Raw genomic sequence first — 25855 nt, forward strand, 5'->3', positions numbered from 1 at the left:
GCAGCTCTGTAAATGTTACACTTGTCCTTAAACAACTTTGTTAAAAATCAACATGCATGATTCACTGTTCCAGCATAGAGCTCTGATAGCTTGGAGGAATAGTTAGCACATACATCCCTGAATAAACTAACACAGTAAATTTTCCAGTACATTTTGTTTTATTTTGTGAGTATTATACACTCACAATTCAACTAAGACTTCTATCCCATTTATTACAAGCAAGGGTAATGTTGATTTCCTTCTATTTTAATACTCTCTTGTCCTTTTCACTAGAGCCATGAGCTCCAATAGAGCCATAGGTGTAGAAGTGGGGTCATTTCTCTGGAGTGGGAGTGGAGATTACAGGTTGTCAATAAGCTCGACTAGGGAAGGAGCATTATGGCCAACATCTGCCCTCTTGCAAAACTCTTGGGGTTGGACACTGCCAAAATATTTAGGGAAATATGGTGTCAGGAATTGAAAGAAATGGATATCCAGTTTCCTAGTCTAGACACCAAAGTGACCTTTCTAAAGTGCTTGATCAGTGTGTTGCACCAGAGAGCACTGAGACTGGGTTTCAGGAATCTGTGACTCAAATATTGCTCTGGATCATTTTGGTCCCTTAAGAATTGTTAGTCCTGAGCACATCCTTTCTCTAACATGATCCTTACATGTGTTATGTTTATGTACAAGTCAAAATATTTGAGACAAGGCATGCTGTATCTCATCAGACAAGCCCTGCTCAACAATAACAAAATCATCTCTACATTTTCAATGCTGTGTTCAGTAGAAATGTAAAACATATCTCCATACCAGCCACTGTGAAAAAAATGAACTCCATCCCAGCCAAAACCAACACTCTACTGCAGAGGACACTTCTGCAAAAGGCACTCAGAGTGACTTCAATGAAAATTTTAATAAATCAGAGTCATAGAATGGTTTCGTTTGGAAAGGACATGAATGATCTTTCGGTTCCAAACCTGCTACACCAAAGTCCTGGTCCATTGGAACTTGTTCCAGTGCCTCACTACCCTCAAAGTATTCCTTCCTACTATCTAATCTAGATTTAATCGCTTTCAGTTTAAAGCCATTTCTGGTTTTTCTATCAGATAATAATCAGATAAGAAAGATTGTTTAATTACCTTAACCCATAATTAGAACACCACTGGCTCAAAGTCAGCTTTTCAATGCCATTCATAGCAGGATGAATTTATCACAGCACTTCTTCCACTGGGTTTGTTCACCAGGTCCTTCAAGTGAATTTTTAGTTTGTCTCTATGGGAAGACAACCAGGATGCACCAGCAACATGGGTTTGGTTTACATTCAAGCTGGTCTGAGCTGGCATCCTTCCCATTTTGATTCCAGTAAAGTACAGTCTGGTTTGGGGTCTGACTTTGTTACAGTGAGAACTGGAAAGATCATTAAGCACGAGTGGAGTCACGCTTCAATTAACAGCAACAACAAAAAGGCTATTAACAACAAAGGTATCTTTCAATAACAGCAGTTTAAAAAGCTGTCTCTGTTACTCTTAATTGTACTGCAGTCATTATTTGTTTTTTAAAGTATTATCTCCTTGCTATAAATGAGTCAACAGACTGCAGCAGGTAATATCACAGCACAGTTAACTTCAAGGACCAATTTATCACAAGATTTAGGCAGAAGCCGAGGATGAGGGAGCCATTCTTCTCACAGGAGTAGTCCGTTAGGGATTAAATATATTTGGCAGTACAATGTTTGACCCTAAACATATGGTAATACTTGTTAACAGCTCTCTAAGCTGACATTGTCTCCTTCAACTGCACAAACCCTGCAGCATCAGGGAGAGAATTGCAGCACATCCACCTCAGCTTGCAACAACACTGGCCTGAATATCCATCAGACTGAATATGAATTCCAGCAGACTGAATTTACTGGCATAAGGAAACAAACTTTATTGTACTCCCAGAACGTGGCAGGGAAAGGTTCAACTCTTTTGCTTTGGCTGTCAAGGCAAAGAATCTAATGAGAAAGTTATATAAACTCTCTCAAAAGTTAATGAAAAGAAAGAGGCACTCAGAGGTTGAATCATGTCACCTGTCTCAAACAGTCACCCTCAAAAAGGATGAAACATTCTCTTGAGATGCCTACTCCTTTCCACTGTCTATCAACAGAGCACAGACAAATAACTTTCAGGCTACTGCAGGTAGATGATATGAATCCTACCAAAGATACCTGAATATAAAGACACAAAATTGTTTAATTCTATTTATGGTTTTCAGTTCTGATCCAACCTCAATCTTCAACTCAGAAACACCCTTTGATCTAAGCTATTAGAGTCATTTGCCACAAGGCTTTAGCACTAGTGACTAAAATTCTGCTGCACCATCCCACCTGTGTCACGTTAGCATTGCAGCCTCTGAGAGAGGTGTTGCATCTTCAGTGCCAAATCAGAGAGATTTTTACAGTAGATGTAGAACTAACATATGGATAGAACTAAGATATGCTATCCATCTTGCTGTAAAACCCTGGAGGAACAAAGCACAGTGATTCCTATGGCAGTGTAGCTAAATGAAGTCTCACCCAGAGGTGGTGGATTAGGTTGACTGTGTGTAGTCTGCAGTATAAATGTCCTGTATTTCATCCTCTCCAGAGCTTTAACATGCTATAGCTTTATCTGCCTCACTGTAAGACAATACTCATACTTAGGGCTGAAAGGACACAGGTTTATTTTTCAGAGTTTAAACATATAGAAACAAACATGTCTTATGCACATACCCAAACATATGTACATATATGTGCATCTTATATATAAATTCCTTCATTTCCTAGAGTACAGATTAAGTTATAGCCAAACTGACACTGAATGCTGACTATTAATCCATAAGGAAATGAATGGGGTTTAGGAACTTATGTCACATGACCCTGCTGTTCAACAGACAAGGGCAGCCAGTGACAAAAATTGCCTTATCCAATTGAGTTACCTCACTTGAAAGATACCTTCCCTACTTCTGGCCAGGATTAGCAGCAGTACTCACAGTTCCCAAAATATACAGCATGCCAAAAAACATTTTATGCAGAACTTAGAACTATTCACCACCATTTTTAAGTACATTGATACAGCAGAGCTTGTAACAATTTCTTAACTGCATTTTAAAAACTTAATTAGTACTTCATCAAAAAAGCAATTATCCAAGGTGTCAGAGCACTCACACTGCTTTTGTTTTGCATAATAAACAAACTTACTGATTTGAAAAGGAGTTTGGTATTTGGGTGTAACTTGTAGGGAACTTGATGGGATTGAATCACTCACCCTACAATTTACTAACAAAAATAGCCCACCAGTTAAACCACACAGCAGCTCTACCACTGAGGAAGAAATATTCTTAACAGACTGGTACATTAGAATTCAATTCTGTTTGTTGGCTTGGTTTATTTAGAGAAAAAAAGAAAAAAGTTGAAATTCAGCAGCATTTACAAACTTCCACAGGGGAAAGGATGCACCACTTCATATTGCCAAAGGATAAGAAAGGAAATCATTCTATCACTTGAGTTTGAACTCTAGTAATAACATGAATATCTCTGTTACAGAGAGACCATGCAAGGTTCCAAGGTTTACAGGTATCACAGATCTGTTGAACCAGATGCCCCATCCCTGGAAGTGTTCAAGGCCAGGCTGGATGGAGTTTTGAGCAACCTGGTCTAGTGGGAGGTGTCCTTGTCCATGACAAGGGGGCTGGAATGAGAGGATCCCTTCCAACCCAGGCCATTCTATGATTTTATGATCTACCTACAGCTTCAAAATAAGCCATTAAAACTTAAATGCCCAGCTTTGGTTTGATCACAGAAATAAATAACACAGGCTTCTAAAGACAGCTCAGCTGAGCACAGAACTGGAAGCAATGGTTTCATCCTAGATCTTAAAAAATAGGTGGTACTGCCCATTTTGTTCCAGGTGTTAATGTGACAGCTTATCTAGCTCTGAACACAGTTTTGGTCTTATACTTCTTTTCTGTCTGTAAAATTGTTTCCAAAATCAGTTCAATTATCAGGTGATGCACTTGATTCAATATCTTGAAAGGTCACAAAATTTCTGGTTAATTGATTTGAAGAGAAAGCTGAGTTTTGTGCCAAACCTTTTTCCAGGTGACACAGGCAGCCTATTACAAGCAAACACTTCATCCTTTTATGAAATCCAGGACCTGCTATGGTACCTCCAGACTCCCTCATTAGGCTGAATCACAGGATCTGCAGCTCTCATTGCAGTTACTCCTCATAAGGCTTTGAGGCTGGAATTTATGGAGCCAGGAGCAAAAGAAAAAGCCTATCATCCCTGAGAGACCAAGCTCACCATTGCTATGGTGGGTTTACAGAAATCCTCATTTTATAAGAGGTTGGGGGTTTCAGGAAACCCACTGGGGTTTAGAAGTATAAAATCTTATGACCTTATTACATTGCATGCTCTGATACAGATTTAACCTTTTCTATAATTTTCCATAAATTCTACCAGGTCCATCAGGAGAACTAGGAATAAATCTCCGTAGCACCTCCCCAGACTTTCCCTATCCTAAAAAGAACTACATGCCGAAATCGAGGGAGAGCAGAGGAAATCTTTAATTTGCAGGTGCACCTAACCACAGCAGGCTGTGAATGGTCTATTCCATTTATAGATGGTGCTGGGAGTTACCATTAGATTTTGATGTGAATAGTCACATAAAGCATAAAAATTTACCACAAAGCAGGCTTAGAACACTAAGACTTTAAGTAACTGGTGTCCTTTCAGTGTCAGGTCAGTTTAGGGGCTGTAAATGAAGGAGGAAGAAAGGCCTGACTTTACAAATCTGCTGAAATTTGAAGTATTTAAGACTTGTGAAGGCCATATGCCAAGGGTTTTCTCCTCATTGCTTTGTTTTTCTTGGACAGAAAATCCTGTAACTAAACCTAAAGCCTCAGAGGTTTTTAAGTGCCTTTCCCTAGTCTCCTGCTGAGCATCTGGCCATCTTGAGAGGTTATTCTTTCTGCTGAGCATTCCTCTTAGACAGAACACACCAAGAGAGACAGGGTGTGTTATCTCTTTTACCCCATCATTTGGACTCCACTGGAGCAGACAAAAAGCTTCCTTCTGATTGCAGCTGGAGAAGTATTCAATATTCAGCTCCACAGCTTAATATTGAAAGTGCTGAGCATCCACTGCTCCTGCAAAATCAATGTGGGCTGCAGACAGTGTTGAAAAACAAGATACTTCCAGCACATAAGAATATGTTCCAGCTTTTTTCCTGTTCCTATTTCTGTATTTCTCTTTCACTTCTACATTATTTAGAAATGGCTTCTGTAGTCACCACATTTCCCTCCCCTTTTTTTTTTCCTCCAAGTAGCACATTACTTTTTCCTAGGGCTGTGAGACCCATGCTTTTCCTGATTGTCTCAATATTTCTTTCTAAATCTGGGACTTACTTTATCTGAGTCTTTGCCTTTACAATTATTTTTACTGTACATCAAGCATTGTTCAGAGAGATTTCTTGTCTGAAATGCAAGAAAACCTATTACAATTTAGGGGAGATGTTATCATCCAGCCAGATTTTGTGATTTCAGACAAGATGTTGTTGGCAGTCCAGAGATTCACTGTTTTACATAAAGTGATTACCTGTGGTTTATGATGACTCTATTTGTCTGTAACTGCTGAATAAAGAAGCTAGAGATAAAGAAGGCAAGTGCAAAAAGTTTAATTGATCTCATTTTATTATATTCATATCTTCAGAGTCCCATATTAATATTCCAAGTGGTCTGTATGAAGTTGCAGGCTTGGAATAGACTCCTTTTCTCACAAAATGCATCAAAGAAAAGAAGTAAAACCATTTTCTGTCACAGACTTATTTCTAAAACTCTGGATTTTGGATGACTTTTGGATTCATATCTTTTCTCCCTCAGCAAAAAGAAGAAATCAGGTCACAGATGCTGAAATGCCCTCATCACCTGAAGGCAATGTCTAAGACATTGCTTTTTCCAACATACAAGGGAATGAAAATAAATCAATAAATCTCTCTCTGAAACTCTAACAGAGCTAACATCCATTCTGAAGGAGAAAAGCTACCCAGGTGCACAAAAATATCAAAGTGCTGCCTGGAGGCACTGACAGTCTGTGTCTAAGTGAAGGTGGTGGCAAGCTTGCTCATCCCTCCTACCAACAACCCCCAGCAAGATGCTCCCAGCCAGACACAGCCTGTCTGAGGAGGAGAGCTCTGCCATCCCTCCCTGAACCAACAGGAGCTGAGGCAGTAGTAAAACAGCAACAATTATGTGTACTGGAAAGCCTGTCTAAGAAAAATGGGACAAGATCCTGAAGAGATCCATCTGCAGTGGGATATTTTGGTTAAGCAAGGTGTTTATTCAAGGCAAGCAAGTTGTGCTGAAGCCTAGAAGTAGAGTTTGAATGGGAAAAACCCACCCAGAAATCCACTTTATGCACAGCATAAACCAGAGCACACCAGATCACAGGCTCAGGTCTGCCTTGGGAGCACATGAAGGATTTTTCTCAGTTTTCTGAAGTCCTTAACTAATGTTCATCAAGCTGATATGAGCTAGCACTGCACCAAAGGACACAACCCAGGTCTTCTGCTCCTACTTAGCTGCTCTCACCTTGTGCCAGTTCCTCCCCTAGGACAGCATGGTGAAATAAATCTGATTAAAAACTAATCTGGGAAAGGAAACAAAAATATTCATTGGCTTCCTGCTATAGTTCATGGTGGGGCCACATAGATGCATCTGCTGGCAGATGGGAGAAGGAAGTTAGGAAGAGTAAGATTTTCTTTTTTAGAAGTGGGGCTGGTCATAAAACAGCACTGTTGTAAATTTCAGAATTAACCTATTAATTTTATTTTGCCAAGCAAAATAAGAATTTATTTAGAATCATGGAATTGTTTAGGCTGGGAAAAAACCTTAAGAACATTGAGTCCAACCATTAACCCAGGACTAAACCACGTCCCCAAGTGTTACACCTACTTGTCTTTTAAATACCTCCAGGGATGGTGACTCCACTACTTCCCTGGAGAGCATCTTCCACTGCTGGACAAGCCTTTCAGTGAAGAAATTTTTCTTAATATCCAATCTAAACCTCCCCTGGTGAAACTTTAGGCTGTTTCCTCTTATCCTCTTCCTTGTTACCCCAGAGAAGAGAGAAATCCCCACCTGGCTATGATGCCTTGGAATGGCTGCCTAGAACAGAGGCTAGACAGAGTTAGAAAATAAAGTATTTATTAAAGGCCCTCAATAGATACAGGTTGGGCAGTGCAAAAGCCTCACAGAAGCTACACCCAAGATGGACAATGGTCACAAGTTTATCAGACAGATATAATAAGTTTGGTCTATTTGCATATCAGGAGTTAATTGTCCAATTACAGCTTCAGGTAATGAAGTCATATTCCCCCAGTCTGCTTCCCTCCAGTTCACTTTTGTTTTTACTTTTTGGGCCTGAGGCCAAGGCTGTCCTTGGCTGTCAGGCCTGGAGGGATCATTTTGTCTGACCAAAACGTGAAGACATCTTACTAACACCCTAAATGGAGTTCAGAGTTATGCACTAATGCAGTACAGGACCTGAAAAATATAAAAGCTACAAACTTAAGGCATCATCATTTCAGGGAGTTGTAGAGAGTGATAAGATCCCAACTCAGCCTGCTTTCCTCCAGGCTAAACACTTCCAGCTCCCTCAGCCACTACTCAAAGAACTCATGATAAAGCCTCTCCACCAGCTTTGATGCCCTTCTTTGGACATGCAACATTTAAATGATGTGGAGATTACACAGTGCCAGAACAGAGCTGTAGTTATGATCTGGGAAAACAATCACTTCTGCATGATCTGTGGGGAAACTGAGGGACAACCAGCAGCCACAGATCATCCTCAGAGTTCAAAGCTGCCTGCCAGACACCAGCTCTGGAACCATTTCTCTCTAAGCTGGTGATGATTGGACCAAGTGGAAAATTAGATCCATGATTTTATTAGATCAATAAAATGTTTCAGACATTTTATTTGAAAATAAAAAGTTCTGTAAGAGAAAAAGAATATCTGAATATCTCTGCTGTGCTTCCTGGAGCCAAAAGATACCAGACAGTTCTTCAAGTAAATGGCAGAAGATCACCACTAAACAAACATTTTGTCTTCTCACATCCATGAAAAGTCTTTTTTTTTTCCTTTAGTTTCAAGTAAAGGATAAATCAGTTGGAAATTCTGTCACAGACTTTCATGCCTTCACAGGAAACTGCAATTAGCCAGCAAATGTGGTGATGAAAGGATGAGTGATCCTGTCATCTGTAACATGAGTGATTGCTGGAAGATGGAGATGTTACAGAGTTTGAGAAAAGCACCACGCCTGCTGTGGGAGTGTAACATCAAAAAGCAGCAGGACATATCAGAGGTGACATCAGCTGGGTCACTGCCCAGCTGCAGCTTTTTAAAAAGCAGCAAAGCAGCAGCAGTCTGCTGAGCTTTAAACAGACTTCCAAAGCCATCTGTAAGCCACTAGATTTTCAGGTGATGATCAAATTCTTAGTACCTGCACTTAATCTGGACATCTTCTTAAGCAGCAAAATGTGTGTTATAGCCTTAGGTGTTGATATGTTCCAATATTTCAGTATTTTTGTGAGATTTTACTGTACTGATAAGTCTGTAAGGAAGTGTCAATCAAGATATGGCAATTCAGATGCCTTTGTCATGGTCTCTGTGCATGAGGTATTTTTAACACTAAAGGCCAAAAAGAAACAGCTTGCTGTTCTTCTGTGAATATATCATGAACCTGGGCAAAGCCAACCTCAAAAATAGACATTTCTGAAGCTTTCAGACTATCCTTTTGATGGATGTTCAAGGTGTTGCTTTGAAGGCTGGAAGCCCTTCATCATCAGTAACAGAATAGTGGTATCATATGTCTTATATTTTATGCACTTCATACACTACCCAAAGTCAGCAAAGACATGTAAAAATAGAAATATAAATGTTGTGAATCATCTGGACATGTGACTGCTTTTGATACCTTATCACAGAACTCACTAAATCAATGAAATCAATGGCAAAGCATTGGTACCAACCCATTATTGAAACAATTCAGCCCCATCTCCTTCTGTTTGCAAAGTAGCTGAGATTCATGTCATGACTGTCATTTGGTCTAGCATATTTTTAAATATTCCATAGCTGCCTGTTGTTGTCCCTACAACATATAAGCAGAAACTGTATTTAGGAAGAATGTAGCATCTCTGGAATTTTTAGCAGAATGTATCTCTGTATATTTCCTGCGAAAGCATCACCCATTCTTGCCAGTCAACTATAATCCAAAATGTAATGGAGATGTGTAGCAAAAATATCTCCCCCTGCCACAATGTCCTACTGAGCAGACATGGTTTTTGTTTTTTTTTTTTTTGATTATGCTATGCTTACTGCCACAAGATCAAATGAGAGCTAAAATGCTATTAATGCCCTTGATGACATCTTCTTAGCAATAAATTCAGTCAAATATAGCAAGATGGAATGACAGAGTCTAGGCCAGATGTCCAGGAAGGCCTGAGACAAGAGATTCTGAACAGCTGCTGGCATAAAATCCAGCATTTGCAACACTTCACAACCCTTCACATTTCAGTAGCAGTACCAGGACTGGAGGACTCATCAGTGGTCAGTACAAAAAAACTTCCTCCCATTTCCACCCTTTAATTCATGTGTCTCCCTGGAGCTTACACAGGATTATGTCTATTAAAACCAGAGCCTGTCTCAGAATGTGCACAAAATAAACAGCAGCTTGGCATGAGCCCTGGTCACGTTTTCCACCCACCACGTGGTTCGTATGTTCATGTTTTATGCAGAGCTGTTATTAAAACACTAAAAGTTAACTGCAACAGCTGTTAAAAGTTTGATCTTCTAAACATGTAGAAGGCCTAGCTATCAAATGAACTTCTTTCCTGTTCTTACTGCATTAACATGGAATTTAAAAGTGGTGCATGCACAAAAAATCACTTGGTCCTGTTCTCCATCTCCATTCTCTCACCCCCCAAAACAGTTCTACCTCACACATGCAGGTAACAAAAAATCTAACTGCTCTCTAACAGAATATTTCTGGTGGAGGTGCTCTCATTACCTCATGCTCCATTTCAACAATATTTTCATGGTTTTATAGACCTGATCTAGACATCATTCCTCTTGAAAGCTTTCTGCATGCAAAGCAATATATTAAATAATTATAATAACACTGATTCTGCCAAAGAGCACTTTCCCTGTTTTAAATGTAGGAAGAAAAATGTAGGGAAGACTCTGGGATTGTGTATTTAAGGGTGAAGAGTTACAGTGTGGGAGAAATTGTAGTCAGAGGTGAGAAGTGGGATTATGAGAGAGGAGTAGCCCTGCAGACACCGGTACAGAAGGAGGCTCAGGAGGTGCTCCAGGTGCCGGAGCAGAGATTCCCCTGCAGCCCCTGCACAGCCCATGGAGAGGCAGCTGTGGCCCTGCAGCCCAGGGGGGTCCATGGGGGAGCAGAGATCCACCTGCAGCCCCTGCAGGACCCCACACAGGAGCAGGTGGATGCCTGAAGGAGGCTGTGACACAGCCCACGCTGGAGAAAACTCCTGGCAGGACCTGTGGACACATGGAGGGAGGAGCTGATGCCAGAGCAGGGGAAGAGTGTGAGGAGTCCTCCCCTCAGGAGGAGGAAGCAGCAGAGATGTGTCCTGAACTGAGCACAGCCCCCATTCCTCACTAAGCTCACCAGTGCAGGTAGAAGCAAACACCTTGGAGAGTGCCTGTCATCCAGGATGAAGGATGCTCCCAGTGATCCTTTGCAATTGAAGAAGTGTTATGCTGGCCTGTGTGGACACAGGATGGGCTCAGAAAGCCACAGACAGATGGTATTATACTCTGACAGGAAGATAAAAGATTTTTTTGAGCAGACAAGAAATGATGTCCCAGGTACAAAGCAGACTAAACACTTGCTTTGGAAGAGGAAAGTGGCAGAATTACAAAGGAAAATCACATTTTTAGTTTCAGCAGCTGCAACAGGAAATTGTTTGCATGGTCAAATGTGCCTTTTGGAAGGGTTTACCATTTTCTATTAGAGCCCAGTTGTGTGTATGATTAAATAAGATTCTCACAGAAAAAAAACAAACTCCTTCCATCTGCATAGCTTACAGTTATTATTCCCTGTGGCTTCCATTTGTACTGGGATTACACCCTCCATTACCCATTTATGTTTAGGCTAAAAAAGCAGAAACACCTTGAAATTGCTAGGTAATGTCAACTAGACTCTGCCTGCTTGCACTTGTCACTCTTTAAGGACCCTTATGTAGTCTTTAAGGACTCTCTTATGTAGATAAGCCCAGAGGTTTTGTTTTTTTCTTACAAAGGGAGGTCTCAGAAAGCAAGAACAGATCTTCACATCAGCTACGAGGCCTGTTCACAGTAATCACAACATACACTGCAAAAAGCAGCAAAACCAGGTAGCTTTCATGTAGTCACTAAGAACAAGAGAGTAATTTATCAGTGATTGAAGAACAGGCTGTGTGATTGGTGTTCCTATTAAAGTGCTGGGAGATAGCAGCCACAATGCCATTCCCCTCCTCTTCATCAAGGAGCTGGAAAATCAGGATCATTTCTGCAGTGAAAATCCCCCCCACTTTTCTCCATTAAAAGTCATTCAAAACATCAACAATGCTTATGCTGTTGGCAGCCAGAGCACTAGAGAACACCAGCTGTCAGTGGAGTTGGGATGCTGAAAGGCAGAAAAGCACAAACATCCCTTTGCTTCCTTAAGGATCATTCCCAGCAGCACCCAGAGCATTCTCTTCACAATACAGTGCCAGAAAATAAGGGGGAAAAGGGTTCTATACAAAGTAAACCAAAATCTGGGTATAAATAAGACATCACTATTCATATTCAGTAGTCCAAATTATTATAAAGTAATTGAGCTATATCAGAGCTAAAAGGGAATTCATGGTTTACTCTGGAAGCTGACCTATAGTTAATACTGACTTGCTAGAAATACCCATCACATCTCCTCTAGTAAAATCATAGAATCATAAAATCAGAGAATAGTTTGGGTTGGAAGGGACCTTAAAGGTCACCTAATTCCAAATCCCTGCCATAAGCAGTACTCCACTAGATCAGGCTGCTCAAAGCTGCACCCAACCTGGCCCTGAACAGTGATCTCTTACAGAGTAGAACGGAGTAGGAGACATGAAAATAAAGTATAAGCATGAAAGAAAACAATCACAGCTTTTCATATCTATATGCTAACTGAACCTATTCTAATTCTGCAGAAAGGAAAGCTCTACTTACTCTCACAGAGACGCCTCCTCAGCTTCCCCCGAATTTTATCGATGGCATTGTAATCAGAGACATGAAACACGTGAGCAGACTTGGGCTCTGACGCAATCTCATCAAGTTCCTCTTTTAAGGCTTCTCCAACACCCACAGCAAAAATCCTAATACCAGCCTGATGGGCTGCAGTGGCTGGATCCAAGACAAAATCCTGGCTCCTTCCATCAGTCAAGAGGATAGCCACTTTTTTAACAGTTCGATCACTAAGTCTCCCACCAGCTTCTTTGGAAAAACTGTAGGTGGTGATGTACCTGAGAGCATCTCCAGTGTTTGTGTTACCCCCATAATACTGAATCTTTCGTGCAGCCTCTTTGATCTCCTCACGGGTTTTGTACTTTCCCAGGTCGAACTCTGTGCTCGGTCGATCGCTGTATCGCACCACCCCTACACGGGTTTTGTCTGGGCCAATCTCAAAGGTTTCCACCAAATTAGACACCCACTGACGAACTTTCTCAAAATCTTCTTTTCCGACGCTGGAGGAGGCGTCCAAGAGGAAGACAAGGTCATAGTGAACACTCTTGCAACCTGCAAGAGTGGCAGAAAACATTGTTAAGGGGAGATGAATGCAGAGGACCAGACATACCAAATATTCCCTTGACACAGCTCCCTAGTGAGCAATTTGGAGGAGGCAGCAAACCCTCTCCCTATCCTGCAGAGGATGAGCAGATTCCCAGCCCTTCTTCCTTGTGATTCACCTCATCAGTTTCAGGATATCTACAGAGCAGCACACACTTGGCTTTGAAATGCAAACCCTTTCCATTCCTCTGCTTCTAACTACTTCTGCTCAATCCTGCTGCTACACCCCCTGCATGTACATGAAGATATTTTTCTCTGACTTCATTGCAGTGCCTTTACTCAGGCAGTGCTCTGAAATGACCTGGACAGATCAAAAGCCCTGTCTTGACCTTGCCTATGCCAATCCTGACCCTGAGTAATGAAGCTTTCATGTCCCCTCCTGCATTAATGTTATGATTCATTTATGCTTAGCTAGAAGTGGTTCTTTTGCTCAGCATGATATGTAGCAGGTCTATAACAAGATTATTTCAAATTTGAGGCCTTCTGCCACTGCCTATTGACTAAAGGATGACTTAATGAATTTTGGAATGTGTTCCTCAACAACAAAGGGCAGCGGCCTTGTAAGGGAAAAGTTCATGTATTCCCACAACCATCCCTTTGCCTCCAACCATGATATTTGCAATGTGAGGCCTGTATAATCCAAAACACAAAGCTATTTTAATTGCAAATTGTTTGCCTTATATCAGTCCAGACTGGTTGCATATTTGTCAGACACTTGCCAAAAAAAAAGTAGATCTCTCAGGAGATGTTTTTTTTTTAGCTGTTTCTGGATACATGCAAGTCAGGAAGCAGTAGGTCCATATAAATGCCACTGATGCCCAAGAGTTGTCAACATAATGCCCCGACTGGACAAAATGTGTATATATATGCTTATATTTATTTAAACCAGTATTATAAACCATAGAGTTTTAAGACTGAAAGATGCTCTACAAAGTCAGTTTGGTCACAGCTGCCAACCTTTGCTTTTCCTGAAGTTCTTGTCTCACCTTGTCTCAAAAAGTACAACTGCGTGTTTGACCAGTGGTAAAGTTACATATTTCCTACTGAATTCCAGCATTTGAACCTACAGGAAGGTCACAAAATCTTCTCTGACACTCAGGGTTGTGCCCTTGCCCAGAATGGAAGAATTCCATAATAGCCCATGGCTCTGGAAAGGAGGGAGTGGATAGCTCAGCTACACAGAGAGGATTTGCCTTCAGAAAAGAGTATTATAAAAGAGTAGATCAGTGCTCAAGGCATTGCATGATGACCATGAGAGTGATTGAATGTACATCTGGAGTGTGGCAGGTGATGGGAAATGAGCATCACCTGCTGCTGTGTTGACTTCTGTAGCAGAGCACATCCCAGCACATCCCAGGTGCTGCAGGGCCTGTGGGAACAACCTCTGCGCACAGGATTGGGATCACATTGGGACCAGCCTATCCACATGGGATGTCTTTGGAAAAAAACCTGTTGTGGTTTTAACCCCAGCTGACAACTAAGCACCACACAGCCCCTCCGTCACTACCCTCAGCAGGACTGGGGGAAGAGAATTGGAAAGGTGAAAGGCAGAAATTGGAAAGGTGAAAGGTTGAGAGAAGAAAGTTCAAAAAATAAAATCAAAATCAAATCAAGAAAAATCTGAAGTTTTAATGATAAGCAAAATAAAAAAAGATATATAAATAAAACCCAAGAAAGAGGAGTGATGGAAATGAAAACAGTTGCTCACCACTGACTGACTCACAGTCCCCAGGCAGGAGTCTCCAGCCAAGTGTCCCTCCACAACTTTATTTCTGAGCATGATATGGTTTGGGATATCCCTTTGGTCAGTTGGGGGCAGCTGTCCCAACTTTGTCCCCTCCCAGTTTCTTGTGCTCCCCAGCCTCCTGGCTGCTGGGAGGAGGTATAAAAAAGGCCTTGGTTCAGTGTGAGCGCTGCTCAGCACTAACAAAAACATCCCTGTGTCATCAACACTGTTTCCAGCACAAATCCAAAGCCCAGTCCCAGAGCAGCTACTGGGAGGAAAATTAACTGTATCCCAGCCAAAACCTGCATGTGGGACTGTGTTCTGTAATGGCATTTTGTGAGTGAGGGAGTGCTTATCTCTTAACTCCAGAACAAGAAAAGTCTGTCAGGGAAAACTCGCTTGAAGGCAATCTGAGAGTGGAGATGATGATTTATACCATTTTATATTATGGCATGCAATTTACATCTGTGTATATCAATTGGGTTCTCAGTTGTGGTTCTGTTTGATTTTTGGAGAATATAAAAGGTAAAAATATTAACAGTAAAAGGTAAGAAAGAAGCTTACACTTCCCCACCTCACCTCCTTCCTAAATTCATTAATTTATTAATCTATTCTGGCTGAAAGAATGTTAATTAGGTGAGACTAACTAGAGAGCAACACCCACAAGACCTTCCTGTTACTTATTTTAATGACTCTCAGCAGGTGAGACAACAGCAATTTCAGAACAAACAGAACAGACAGAATGAATCCTGTCTGTGTTCAAGGGCAATGAGCCTTAAAACAAGGGGGAGTTAAGGTTTAAAAAGTGATGCCTATTCAAAGCAGCATTGCAGGGAGGAAAAACATGGTCTTTTAGGATCATTTTTTTTTTGGCATTGGTGATTCTTTGCTTACAGACATGGTGGCAGTGAGACGAAATGCTGCAGAAATGCTTTTAGTAAATATTAATCTGCATTTTCAGAACTCTAATGTCCACTGCTGGACAAAATTGATTGTTTTCCAAGAATGCCATAACAGTACTTTTTACTGGCAGAAACAATTCAGTTCATGTTAAGGGAATATGTGAGATAACTCATAGAAAGCAAAATTTCAGTTTTGTAATTGCAGAAATGCTCTCTGGGAGCATGATTCAAAGAGTTGTGTTCATCTACTCAGACACTGAACCGACTGTTTTGCAATATTTCCTTTAAAAATAGTTCACAAACAAGGCATAAGCCCATAATTATTTAAAGTAAGCGCAGAATAAACATATAAATGGCTTCACTATATTCTGCCTGTAACAGGTCCAGAAGGAGAAAAAAAAAAAAACTTGAGATTTCACTTTGTTTGGTTATTAAGTTTTTATTTCTGGTAAACTTCACCCAAAAAAACCCATAGATCACATAAGAAAGTGGTAAAGCAGATATTCCTTAAACTGAAAAAAGTCTAAAAAAGCCTTTCCTTTCTTATAAATTACCCAAGCCCACAGAATAGCAGCTTTCCTAGAAAAAGAGACAGAAAACCTCCATCTTAAAAAGCCTTTGGACTCTTATAAAAAAATTGTGTGGGTCTACAACCATTTTTAATTTGTGGTGTGGCATCACTGATGTCAGATAATTCTTCTTGCTGCCATACAAAAGCCAATGTGTCGTTGTCAAGGGTCCCTGTAAGAACAGTCCCTCAGCTACACCATCCTCTAATGCACTCAGTGGCATTTGGGGGAGAGTGTTCATGAGCCCAGGCCAAAAGCTGTGCTAGAGACCATGCTAATAACTAGACAGTAGAGAAACATAGAATCCTAGAGTCATTTAGGTTGGAAAAGACCTTTAAGATCATGAAGTTCAACCATTGGCCCAACATTGTTAAGTCCATCACTAAACCATGTCCTTGAGCACCACATCAACACATCCTTCAAATATCTTGAATCAAGGGAGGGCATGAACAGTGCCCTGGCCCTGTTTAGCTCACAGGAAAGTCACAGCCAGGCAGAAGATTCACCAGGTCTCATCTAATGCCCACAGGAGGCGATGGAAGAAGTGATGATCTCCTTCACTGCCAGCCAGTGTGGGGTAGATGGAGCACATGCAGAGCAAGCTGTGGCAAGCTGTTCCTCTTGCTGTGGGTAGCTGAGCTAATCTTTCTAAGCTCGCAGCAGAGCAAAAGACCCCAGGTAAATCACAGCCTTGACCCCTGAGCTTTCTCCATCCCTGAGGTCTGTTTTACAGATTTCCAGCAGTAAATGTCTTGGGTTGTTTACAGATTTCCTCCTAGAACTGATGGCTCCCCAGCCACGGGGGAGCCCAGCAGCTCCAGGGCGTGAGGCAGTGAACGAAACGCGTACCTGCTCTTTGTGCCTCGGTTCTCTCCCCGCTGAGCACCAACGTGAGAAGAACCAAGAGATGGGGCACACGGCATCTCCCCACCATGGATGTGTCCATAGCTCCTTTCTCACATCAGCTCGTCTTTTCTCCGGGGTGCGAAGCTTCCTAGAAATCCAACCCGCAGCCTAGAAAGGGAAATAAAGAGCAAGTGTTATCTCGCAGCAACACAAACGGCAGTAATGATGCAAGTCATGAGAGCAACGTTTTGGAGAGTCGCCTCTTCTGCCTGTCATTTTACTTGACTAGACATAAACTGCTCAGACAAAGAGGCAGGAGTTCACCTACTTTTCAAAAGCTATACTCGTTCACTGGCTCTATTCACTGTGAAGCAGCTGAATGGAAACAGGAGAGAGATTACCAGATTATTATACTTTAATTGAGCCCACTGCCAACTACACAATCAGCGCACTGGAGTGGAAACCATTCCTGACCTGGCCCTCCCACGCATTCATCATTAGGAGATACACAACACAGAGCCCAGATACAAACCACTATAAACCACACACACAACCCGTTGCCACTTCACCCATCACTGCTTTCAGTTCTGGAGCCCCAAAAATGACAAATGCTAAAAATACACCACTGTTTTCATGTATGTATTTGTTGCCATCAGTCCTTCCCTGCAGGAGTAAACTCAGCAGTTCCAAAACATGTCTTTCCACTATTTAGCTTAAAGATGTACCAAAGCTCAGGGTTATTTTCAATATAAGGTCTTTGGTTTGGGTTGACTTTGACTGGAGTCACTGAAGTCAGAAGGTATTGTAAGAAGCCAGGCAAAGTGGCTGAGCTGTTAAAAGTTAAGCTGTGTTTTCTAACACTAGATCGACACTTTAAAAAAGAAATCTGTTATTGCTCTTGTTTTATTATTTTTTATTATATCATAAAGTTATTGCAGTTTGATCTACTGTTTGCATACCCAGAAGGTAGAAACCAGCTTCCACTCTGTAGCTCTCATTGCCTGAGGCATTATTTTCAAAAACTTTTTCTCAACTCCTGATTCCTTCTTTTTCTCTTTAAGGATTCTAATGATTTCTTTGTCTATTTTCTTGGGGAAGTTCTTCCTTCTCAGTCTTTTAATATGCACGTCTGCTTCTCAGTGTTGATAGCTGGGTAGAAGTCATGAAGGGGACACTGTCTGATGTAGTTCATTGCTGCAGAGTCAATTATGCCTTCTAGGATATTTCTTTTCAAAGCGAGAAGGTTCCGTGGGAATCACAGACAGGAAGAATGGTGGCGTCAGCATTTGTTCAAAACCCGTTTTGATCAGTCAGATGTTGGGCCTATCTCTATCATGTATCTCAGCATGTTGTACTGGTTTAGGAAATTAAAAAGGGGAAAAGCTTTATGAAGTTGTCAAGATGTGGCTATAAATCCTTATCCCCACAAAAAAATACAAGCTCTTTCCAAAAGATAAAAAACAGGATTTCAGAAGTCTGTATCATATGCAGACAAGGAGAAAAGCAATACATATAATAAATCCTTCACTGTAAATAAAATTTGGAAGTATCTTCCAGCAGTGGAACATAAATACAAGAAGGATTTTAAAAAAATCATATTTATTCATGTACCAATCCTAAATACAATCAGGTGCTGTAGTTAACACCTCAGCCAGACGATGTCCCTACCAGACAGTGAGGTGTTCAGGTTTGAGCCAGCTGGAAAAGGCTGCAGGGTAAAAAAGGCATGAAAATACCACTGAGCCCTACAGAAGGTAGAATTTCCTTCTAAATAAGCACGTTATTGAAATACCAATCAGGGAGCCGCCTGCAGAGGGATCAGGACAGGCATGACTTAAAATATTTGTGGGAGCCTTCAGCCTAAGGTTTTTGCTCCCCTGGATTTTTTTAGGAAACATTGTTTTTGGGTACAAGTGATGGGACAGCAGGTTTGTGGCAGCAGCAAGAGCTGGGAAACCAGATCTGCCAAGAGACATCCTGCACTTCCAGTGCTGAGCTCAAAACGTCCTTGCTCTTTATCTGGGCTTGCATGGCTGTGAAGTTTTATAAATATATTCTTAAAAACAGTCTTGGCCAGCTGCTAACCCACATGAGGCCAGGATAAAAGGAGCAGAGCACCAGCTGGTGTCAGTCAGCGAACAACTCTGGCTCTGTGAGCAGCAGATGCAGCTTGGTGGATGGGGCTCACTTGGTACATGTGGGATTCGACCCCAGCAGAAGGACTTCCTCCATGGCCAGGCCTGAGGGCTCTGTCTCTAAGGCCTCATTCATCTCCCCTCCTTGCCAAAACACTTCAAGAACTCATTTCTGCATTTTGAGTGCTGCAAGGTGTCTCAGAACAGCCGTTTAGGCTAAAAATAATGTAAAAAAAAAAAAAAAAGCCACAAATCAAATCAGAACATCTGCTTAAAATCTATAATCATAACTTGTGGTGGCTTTAATACACATTTATGGTTCAATATTATTCTTGCATTCAGGCCAAAATATATAATTTTATCCACTTTTATAGCACAAAGAATTGAACCAAGTCTCTTAACTTGCAACTACTTTATGTACAGATATACCAGGGACAGAAAATTGCCCCATTCACATCAACAGGATTCCTGCCATGGCAGTGAAGTCTTCAGAGGTGTTAGAAGAAAGGTTGGAAATAAAATATTTTTAGCTATGGGTTTTCCACACTTGTTTCTTTCCCACTTCAGTCAGCCACTTTGAGACTGAGCTCAGTTTGAAATTGCAGCAACTGATCACTATTTATTTCCCTTTCCAGGAGAAAAGGTCAAAAAGGAGCCAAAATAGGGACAGTTTAGTTTTCAGAGTGATCCAAGACTAAGAAATTCTCTATATTTAACCCTATTTCCAAACAGCCAACATGGATTTTTTAAAATTACTATTATTTTTAGTTCAGCCTATCATGTGGGAATAATTTTGCTCAAAGAGGCATAAGTCAATGCACGTCATTTAAAAATACTTCCCATTTTCTTTTTATTTCACAAACATCACTTTGGGATTCCCTTGTGATGCATTAAGGGATATCGCAAAAAGAACTGATAAATCCTATCACAACTGCGACTCTGTGTCTGAGGCTTTGTTTTTAATAGTTTAATGGGAAAAAAAGAACTGAATTATTCTGGCTACATGCAAACATGATGTGGGAATGGCATCCTGGCTGGGAAGTTGGTGAATGTTAGAGTGAGTTCTCTACACTCAAAATACAAGCACAGCATAAAGCTATTCATACCATCTCACAGCTGAACAAACAAAATGCAAAAGATAGGCATGAGTTCTATATAACTTTCAGCTTCAGAATGGATTTTTGGGGGACTTAGTGTAGAGTTTTAGGTCACTTGGAATCCATGGTAAGGTCTCTCAAGTTTTGAACAATAAGTAAATACTCTTTGGGGAATGCAGGGCAAAAAACATCAATTTAAAAACAAGCAAACAAAATAAAGATCCCAAAAAAAAGGGAACTCGGATTTCTCATCTCAACACTGCAATTCAGCAAACAAGGATGAAAAACTTTTTGTGCCAAATGAGAAGCAAAATTGTTTGTTTAAGAGTGGCATCTCAAAAAAATAAAAGGAAAGAAACAGAGAGGGGCAGACACAGAGAATGTGGAAGAGAAGAAAACTTCATGGCACTTCTGGGAGAAGCAGTTAGTACTGGCTCTGGATATACCCAACCTCAGCCTCTCCAGACACGGCTCTTCTGTCCTGGTTTGAGAGACGCCACACACAGCAAAACCCACATGAATTAGAGATGAAACAACACAGAACACTTGCTCTGATCTCCTTCATTCTTCAGAGGAGTGATTCAGCCACAAATATTCATAAAATAAAACAAAATAAACCTGGAGTCACAGTAAGATGAGCATTTCAGGAGAGTGTGATTTAATAAAACTCTTTATACCTCATGTGAGCAAAAGTTCAAAGACCCTACGGGGACAGTACAAAGACCATTGAATCAAAGCTGAATGTTAAAAGTCTGCCCAGTTATGTACTTTAGACTCCTCATTAAAATATTCGAGGTCTTGCTTGCATTTTACTAAATTATACCACTGAGTTGTTTATCTTACTGTTAAATTCAAGGCGGGCTGATTCTATTATTGTGCTTGATTTCATCCATTCGTCTGCTGCCACTGAACATCACCATATGCCATATAAATGTTGTAACTATGCTGGCATTCATAATGTGATTTTAAATGTCTTTGGTATGCTCCTCTGAAGAAGAGGTTAGCTGGGGGTGAAAAAGACAGTGTCCAATTATACAGCTTTTCACACACACACAAAAAAGAAAAACAAATATAAAACCCAGCACACTAATACATCTGACATCTTAGTAGAGTCAGCTTGTTGATTGTGCCTCTTCCAACTACTGAACTAAGCAATTTAATTATCTAAATTATTGCTGATATGAGCAGGAAGACAACTGTATAAAAGAGAGATGGGACTTTCTTCCCTGCTGATCATCCCATGGGTCATATATCTTTGTTTGATGATTTTTAAAGAAATTATCCAATAGCATTTCTGGAAGACGTGCATCTTCCCAGGCCTGATCCAAAGCCAACTGCAGTTAATGAAAAGAGGGACATTGATTTTAATGGACATTGTTTAAAAACCCATGTGAATAATAAAGCAGAAAATTCTCTGTTATCACCAGAGCTATTCCTGAGGTACTTTGCTCAACTACAACTGAGCCAAAGCCTGCTGAAATCAAGGAGAAGACTGTCAGCAGACCCACAGTATGCTGGGTGAAGCCATTCATGCACCCTGCTAGTAAAAAACTCTTCAACATCTGCTCTAAGTGCTGGTGAGGCTGCAGAGGGTGGGACATTTCTTCTCTTTATTTGCAATTATAGAATCACAGAATTGTTTGGGTTGGAAGGGATCTTCAAGATGATCTCATTCCAACCCCTGCCATGCCCAGGGACACCTTCCACTAGACCAGGTGCTCAGAGCCCCATTCATCCTGGCCTTGAACTTCCAGGGATGGGGCATCCACAGCTTCTCTGGGCTACATCATATTTTAAGAGCAACTTCTATCTCAGTCCCTAAAAACTGATCAGATGCAGACTGATGGGTAACATGAATCTGAGCCAAAGCAGTTTTTCAGCTTTATGTGAGATGAAAAGGGCAATGGGAAAGATCAGCAGACCATTCCATCCCATAGATTTGTTTGCCTTTGCTGAACTCTATTACTGCCCTGAAGTACTTGGTGCTGGAACTGCCCAGGCCCATGAATGATTAATATTGCTGCAATTGGAAGTGTTTGATTGTGTGAGAAATAAAGTACATACTGATAATTTAGGAGGGGAAAAATAATACATGGCTGTTCCCTAAATGATAGGTACCTGTCAAGGAGACACAACAAAACAGGAGTTGAGTGGACAAAATATCCTAAAAAGGAGCATAGCCAAGAGTCCTAGAGGGCCATGAAGCATGCTCCAAGGATTAACTCAACATGGGCATTTCCTAATTTGCAGCCTGAGAAATGTTCCTTTAACCTCTGTGGTGCTGCACGTGCACACAGAAGGAACCCTAAGGGAAGGTCAGAATTAGAATACAGCTACTCTTGACTCCTTAACCTATGCTTGGATCATGCATTCCACAAATTGACCCCTCATAAGTGCATTTGCCACAGACGCTTTAAAACAAGCCCTTACTGGTTATCTGCCAAATTCCTGCTATTCTAAAACATCCTCACTGCTAGAAGAGGACTTTGCAGTGTATTTTTTGCCTGCTGCAGCCACGCAGTGTCTGCAGGCTGAAATCTTGATGCAATATCCCCAAGTATAACTTTTCAGTGTTTTGCCCAGAGGAAGTAACTCCAGATTTAAATTATACTCTTGCATATCAAGCTTAGAAATCTTTCTACTGATTGTCCAAGAAAACCCCAAGGTAACCTGCAATCAAAATCTACGTGACAGACTTTAGCTTTGGCATCATTGACCAGACTGTCAGGAAAATCTCCACTGCACCCTGTGAATACATGTGTTTATGGACCAGCCAAGTCCATAAAGGGTGACCCCTTCTCACTTCAGCTAACAAGGAGTTTGAATTTAAAAAGAAGTTCTACATCTAATAGGCTGGTTCTGTATAAAATGCAGTTGCTCAAGCATCTTGGTAAGCCTTAGTGAAATAGTTATCAAGGAAAAGACCCATGGGAAGTATCTTAGAGTTTGAAGGGATTAGGAGAACTGATAAGGAGAGGCTGATAAGGGGAAGCTTTGCATATCTGATCTGGGAAAACAATGCCTGAAAACTGAGTTTGCCCAAGAACCAGGCACCAGCACCTGTAGCACTTGTACTGACAGCTTCTCTCACCATGTTTATTTACTTACTGGCAAAGGCAGGAAGAATATCTTGAACTTGAAATTGAAGCATTGGTTCAATATTTCTAGATGCTTAAAAAAAATATAGCAAAGTAGCTTACCAGGGCTGCATTTTATTTGAATTTTTTTCAATTTTTTTCAAATATTTTTTCCCCTTGTTACTTACTTTTCTCTGCAAAGCTGTAGCCTGCACCTCTTCAGCATCACCAGAAAACTTGCAACAGAGATCAGTTGACTTGTCATAATCTCATTTGCACTATCCTCTTCTACCCCCAAAAGATTCTCAAGAATATAATTCAAGTCACACAGATTGCAAGTCAGTTACAAAACATGTTGATCGATATTCCGCCTCTGCAGTGGCTCATCTTTTGGGATGCAAATTTACTTGAATCTTGTGGATATTAACACAATAATATTATTATATACATAAAAATTTAGGAATGCTCTTGGAAGAGAACACACTCTAAACTACATTACCAAGTAGCAGGGGCATAGCTCACCCATCCTAATAATGACTGTATTGCACAAGGCTAAGTTAGAAAACTTTGCCCATACTTTTTCGTCTTCTTCTTTTAAACCTAGCACAATGCTGAACTGTCTCTCATGTTGTTGCTGAAACAGGGTTTGCAACACATAGACCTCCTGGAAATGGAAAATCCATCACCTGAAGATAATACAAAGCACACTGGCTGTTTGGGGTAATAAATAACATTACTCCCAGAGCTTCATACATTTACATTAACCTCCACATCTGTCTGCAGGGTGTCCAGATTAAAGAGGAGTGATACAAGCAAGACAAAGACCAAAACGATGTCCAGAAAATTATGGTAGGACCAGTTTGTGATGGAGTGGAAAATCCTGAGATTTTTCCTCAGTACTGCATGTTCAAACTCCTTAGCGTGGTATGTATGGAGCATGTTGATTTTGTACAGGGTCACAGAACACCAGTCCTTTGGCCTAAGCCCTGTAAACCTGTACTGGCAAAGTCCTACAAATCCCATTTCCTCTCAAGCACAGGCTGAACTGTTCCAACCTACATTTGCTATTAGGAAGAAGCCTTTAACACTGAGCCCCTGGAGGCTATTCAATATGAGAGTACTCCAGTCTTACAGGGCCAATTTCCTGCTTTTTATATCCTCATGGAAGTTCTTACAGCTCTTGGAATGAAATTTAATATTTTCTTTTTTAGTACAGTCAAGGATTATGTCAGTAAAAAGACCCATATGTAATGGCTTTATATAGTTAGCAAGCAGAGCTGGAGCAAGGAATCGGGATGGGGTAACAGCCTAAGTCTATTTGGAAAATAGACAACATACTTTCTAACAAAGAGGAGCCTGGTGAACGCATTTCCCAGAACTCTTAACTGGGGCAAGGACGAATTGCTCTGCATTCCTTGCTCTATGCCTTATGATAATGGCCTGGATAACCAGAATCCCTACAAACTCCAGAAATGAGCTCATACCCATTGTCTGTCACTCTCAGGGTTATTAACAGGGCCATGCTAATTGGACATGTACCACACACTCACCTACCGCTTCCCAACATTTTCTGCTGAACTATCCAAATGACAGAAAATTTCCCAAATACAGGAATGTGAATGCCTCCTTTTGAACCATGTGGCTGAGTTCCTTCTCCATGTGTTCCAAAAAGATGATGGACATCTAAGGTAATGAAAGTTTGTTCAGAAACAACAAGTGCATTTGATTAAGAGATTTAGTACTGCAGAGCCTTTCCATGGTCTAATTTGCATGCTCTTGACCTTTGTAATGAAACCCAGACCTCTACTGTGGACACCAGCACACCAGCAAAATGAAGGATCTGTGAATAAAGGCCATGAAAATAAGAGGTATCTGTCGTTACTTGTGGAGGTACAGATAGCAGGGTTGCATCTTCAGCTCTGAACCTTTCCCTCTCCATCCAGCACTCCCAGATTTTTTATCCACTGCCGGAAACCCACCCAAGCTGAGAATCTCCATACTCTTCTTCACTGAGAACAAGCACAGCCATTTCTCTTTTAAAGCATCAGAGGGAAAAAGGACAATTGAACAGATATAGGCAGCTTGCAAGGAACCCCTTCTCTCCAGGTATTCTAGAAACAGGCCAGTCTTTACCTCCTTGTTGCAGCAGGGCCCCAGGGTAGAAAGCAATTCACAGTGAGTTGACATTGCAACAAAGCATTTTGAGAACTGACCCAAAACAAAAGGTGGTACTGGAACTGATGTAGGATTGCCACTTAATTTCTCATAATTGTATTACTCAAATCATTTAAGGCAGGGGCAAATCTTGGAAGCCCCAACAGCAGAACTCTAAGTTTAGACACCTTACCCAGCTTAGGTGTCTGCAGAGTGAGGAGGTTGTGTGGAGAATTTAAGATTGAAAATCTTGGAAGCGACTGCCTCCAATCTCTTTTTGGCTCTGACCTGAAAGGTTTCTCTTTCTTATGAAAGGAGCTGGGCTAAGAGGAGGCAGGAAGAATCACCTCCTCTGACCACAAAGTTCTGCATTGTGAATGTCTTCACCATCAAGACAGACTTCTATGAAATGAGAGAAATAAGAAGCATGGCCTCAGTGCAGGACAGTTTTGAGTGAAGACAAGTTGGATCTTT

At 41.0% G+C, this 25855-nt stretch overlaps 1 protein-coding gene across 1 annotated transcript in view; it reads right to left on the reverse strand.

The window, feature by feature from the left end:
* COL22A1 (collagen type XXII alpha 1 chain) overlaps positions 1-12846 on the reverse strand; it is a 198468-nt gene extending 185622 nt beyond the window's left edge. The window contains exon 1 of the mRNA XM_053944725.1: positions 12258-12846. Within this exon, the coding sequence (XP_053800700.1) occupies positions 12258-12846 (589 nt within the window). The remainder of the gene's footprint in view (positions 1-12257) is intronic.
* Between the last annotated feature and the right edge of the window lie 13009 nt (positions 12847-25855).

The sequence above is a fragment of the Vidua chalybeata genome, chromosome 1 (genome assembly GCF_026979565.1).
Source record: "Vidua chalybeata isolate OUT-0048 chromosome 1, bVidCha1 merged haplotype, whole genome shotgun sequence".
Taxonomy (NCBI): domain Eukaryota; kingdom Metazoa; phylum Chordata; class Aves; order Passeriformes; family Viduidae; genus Vidua; species Vidua chalybeata.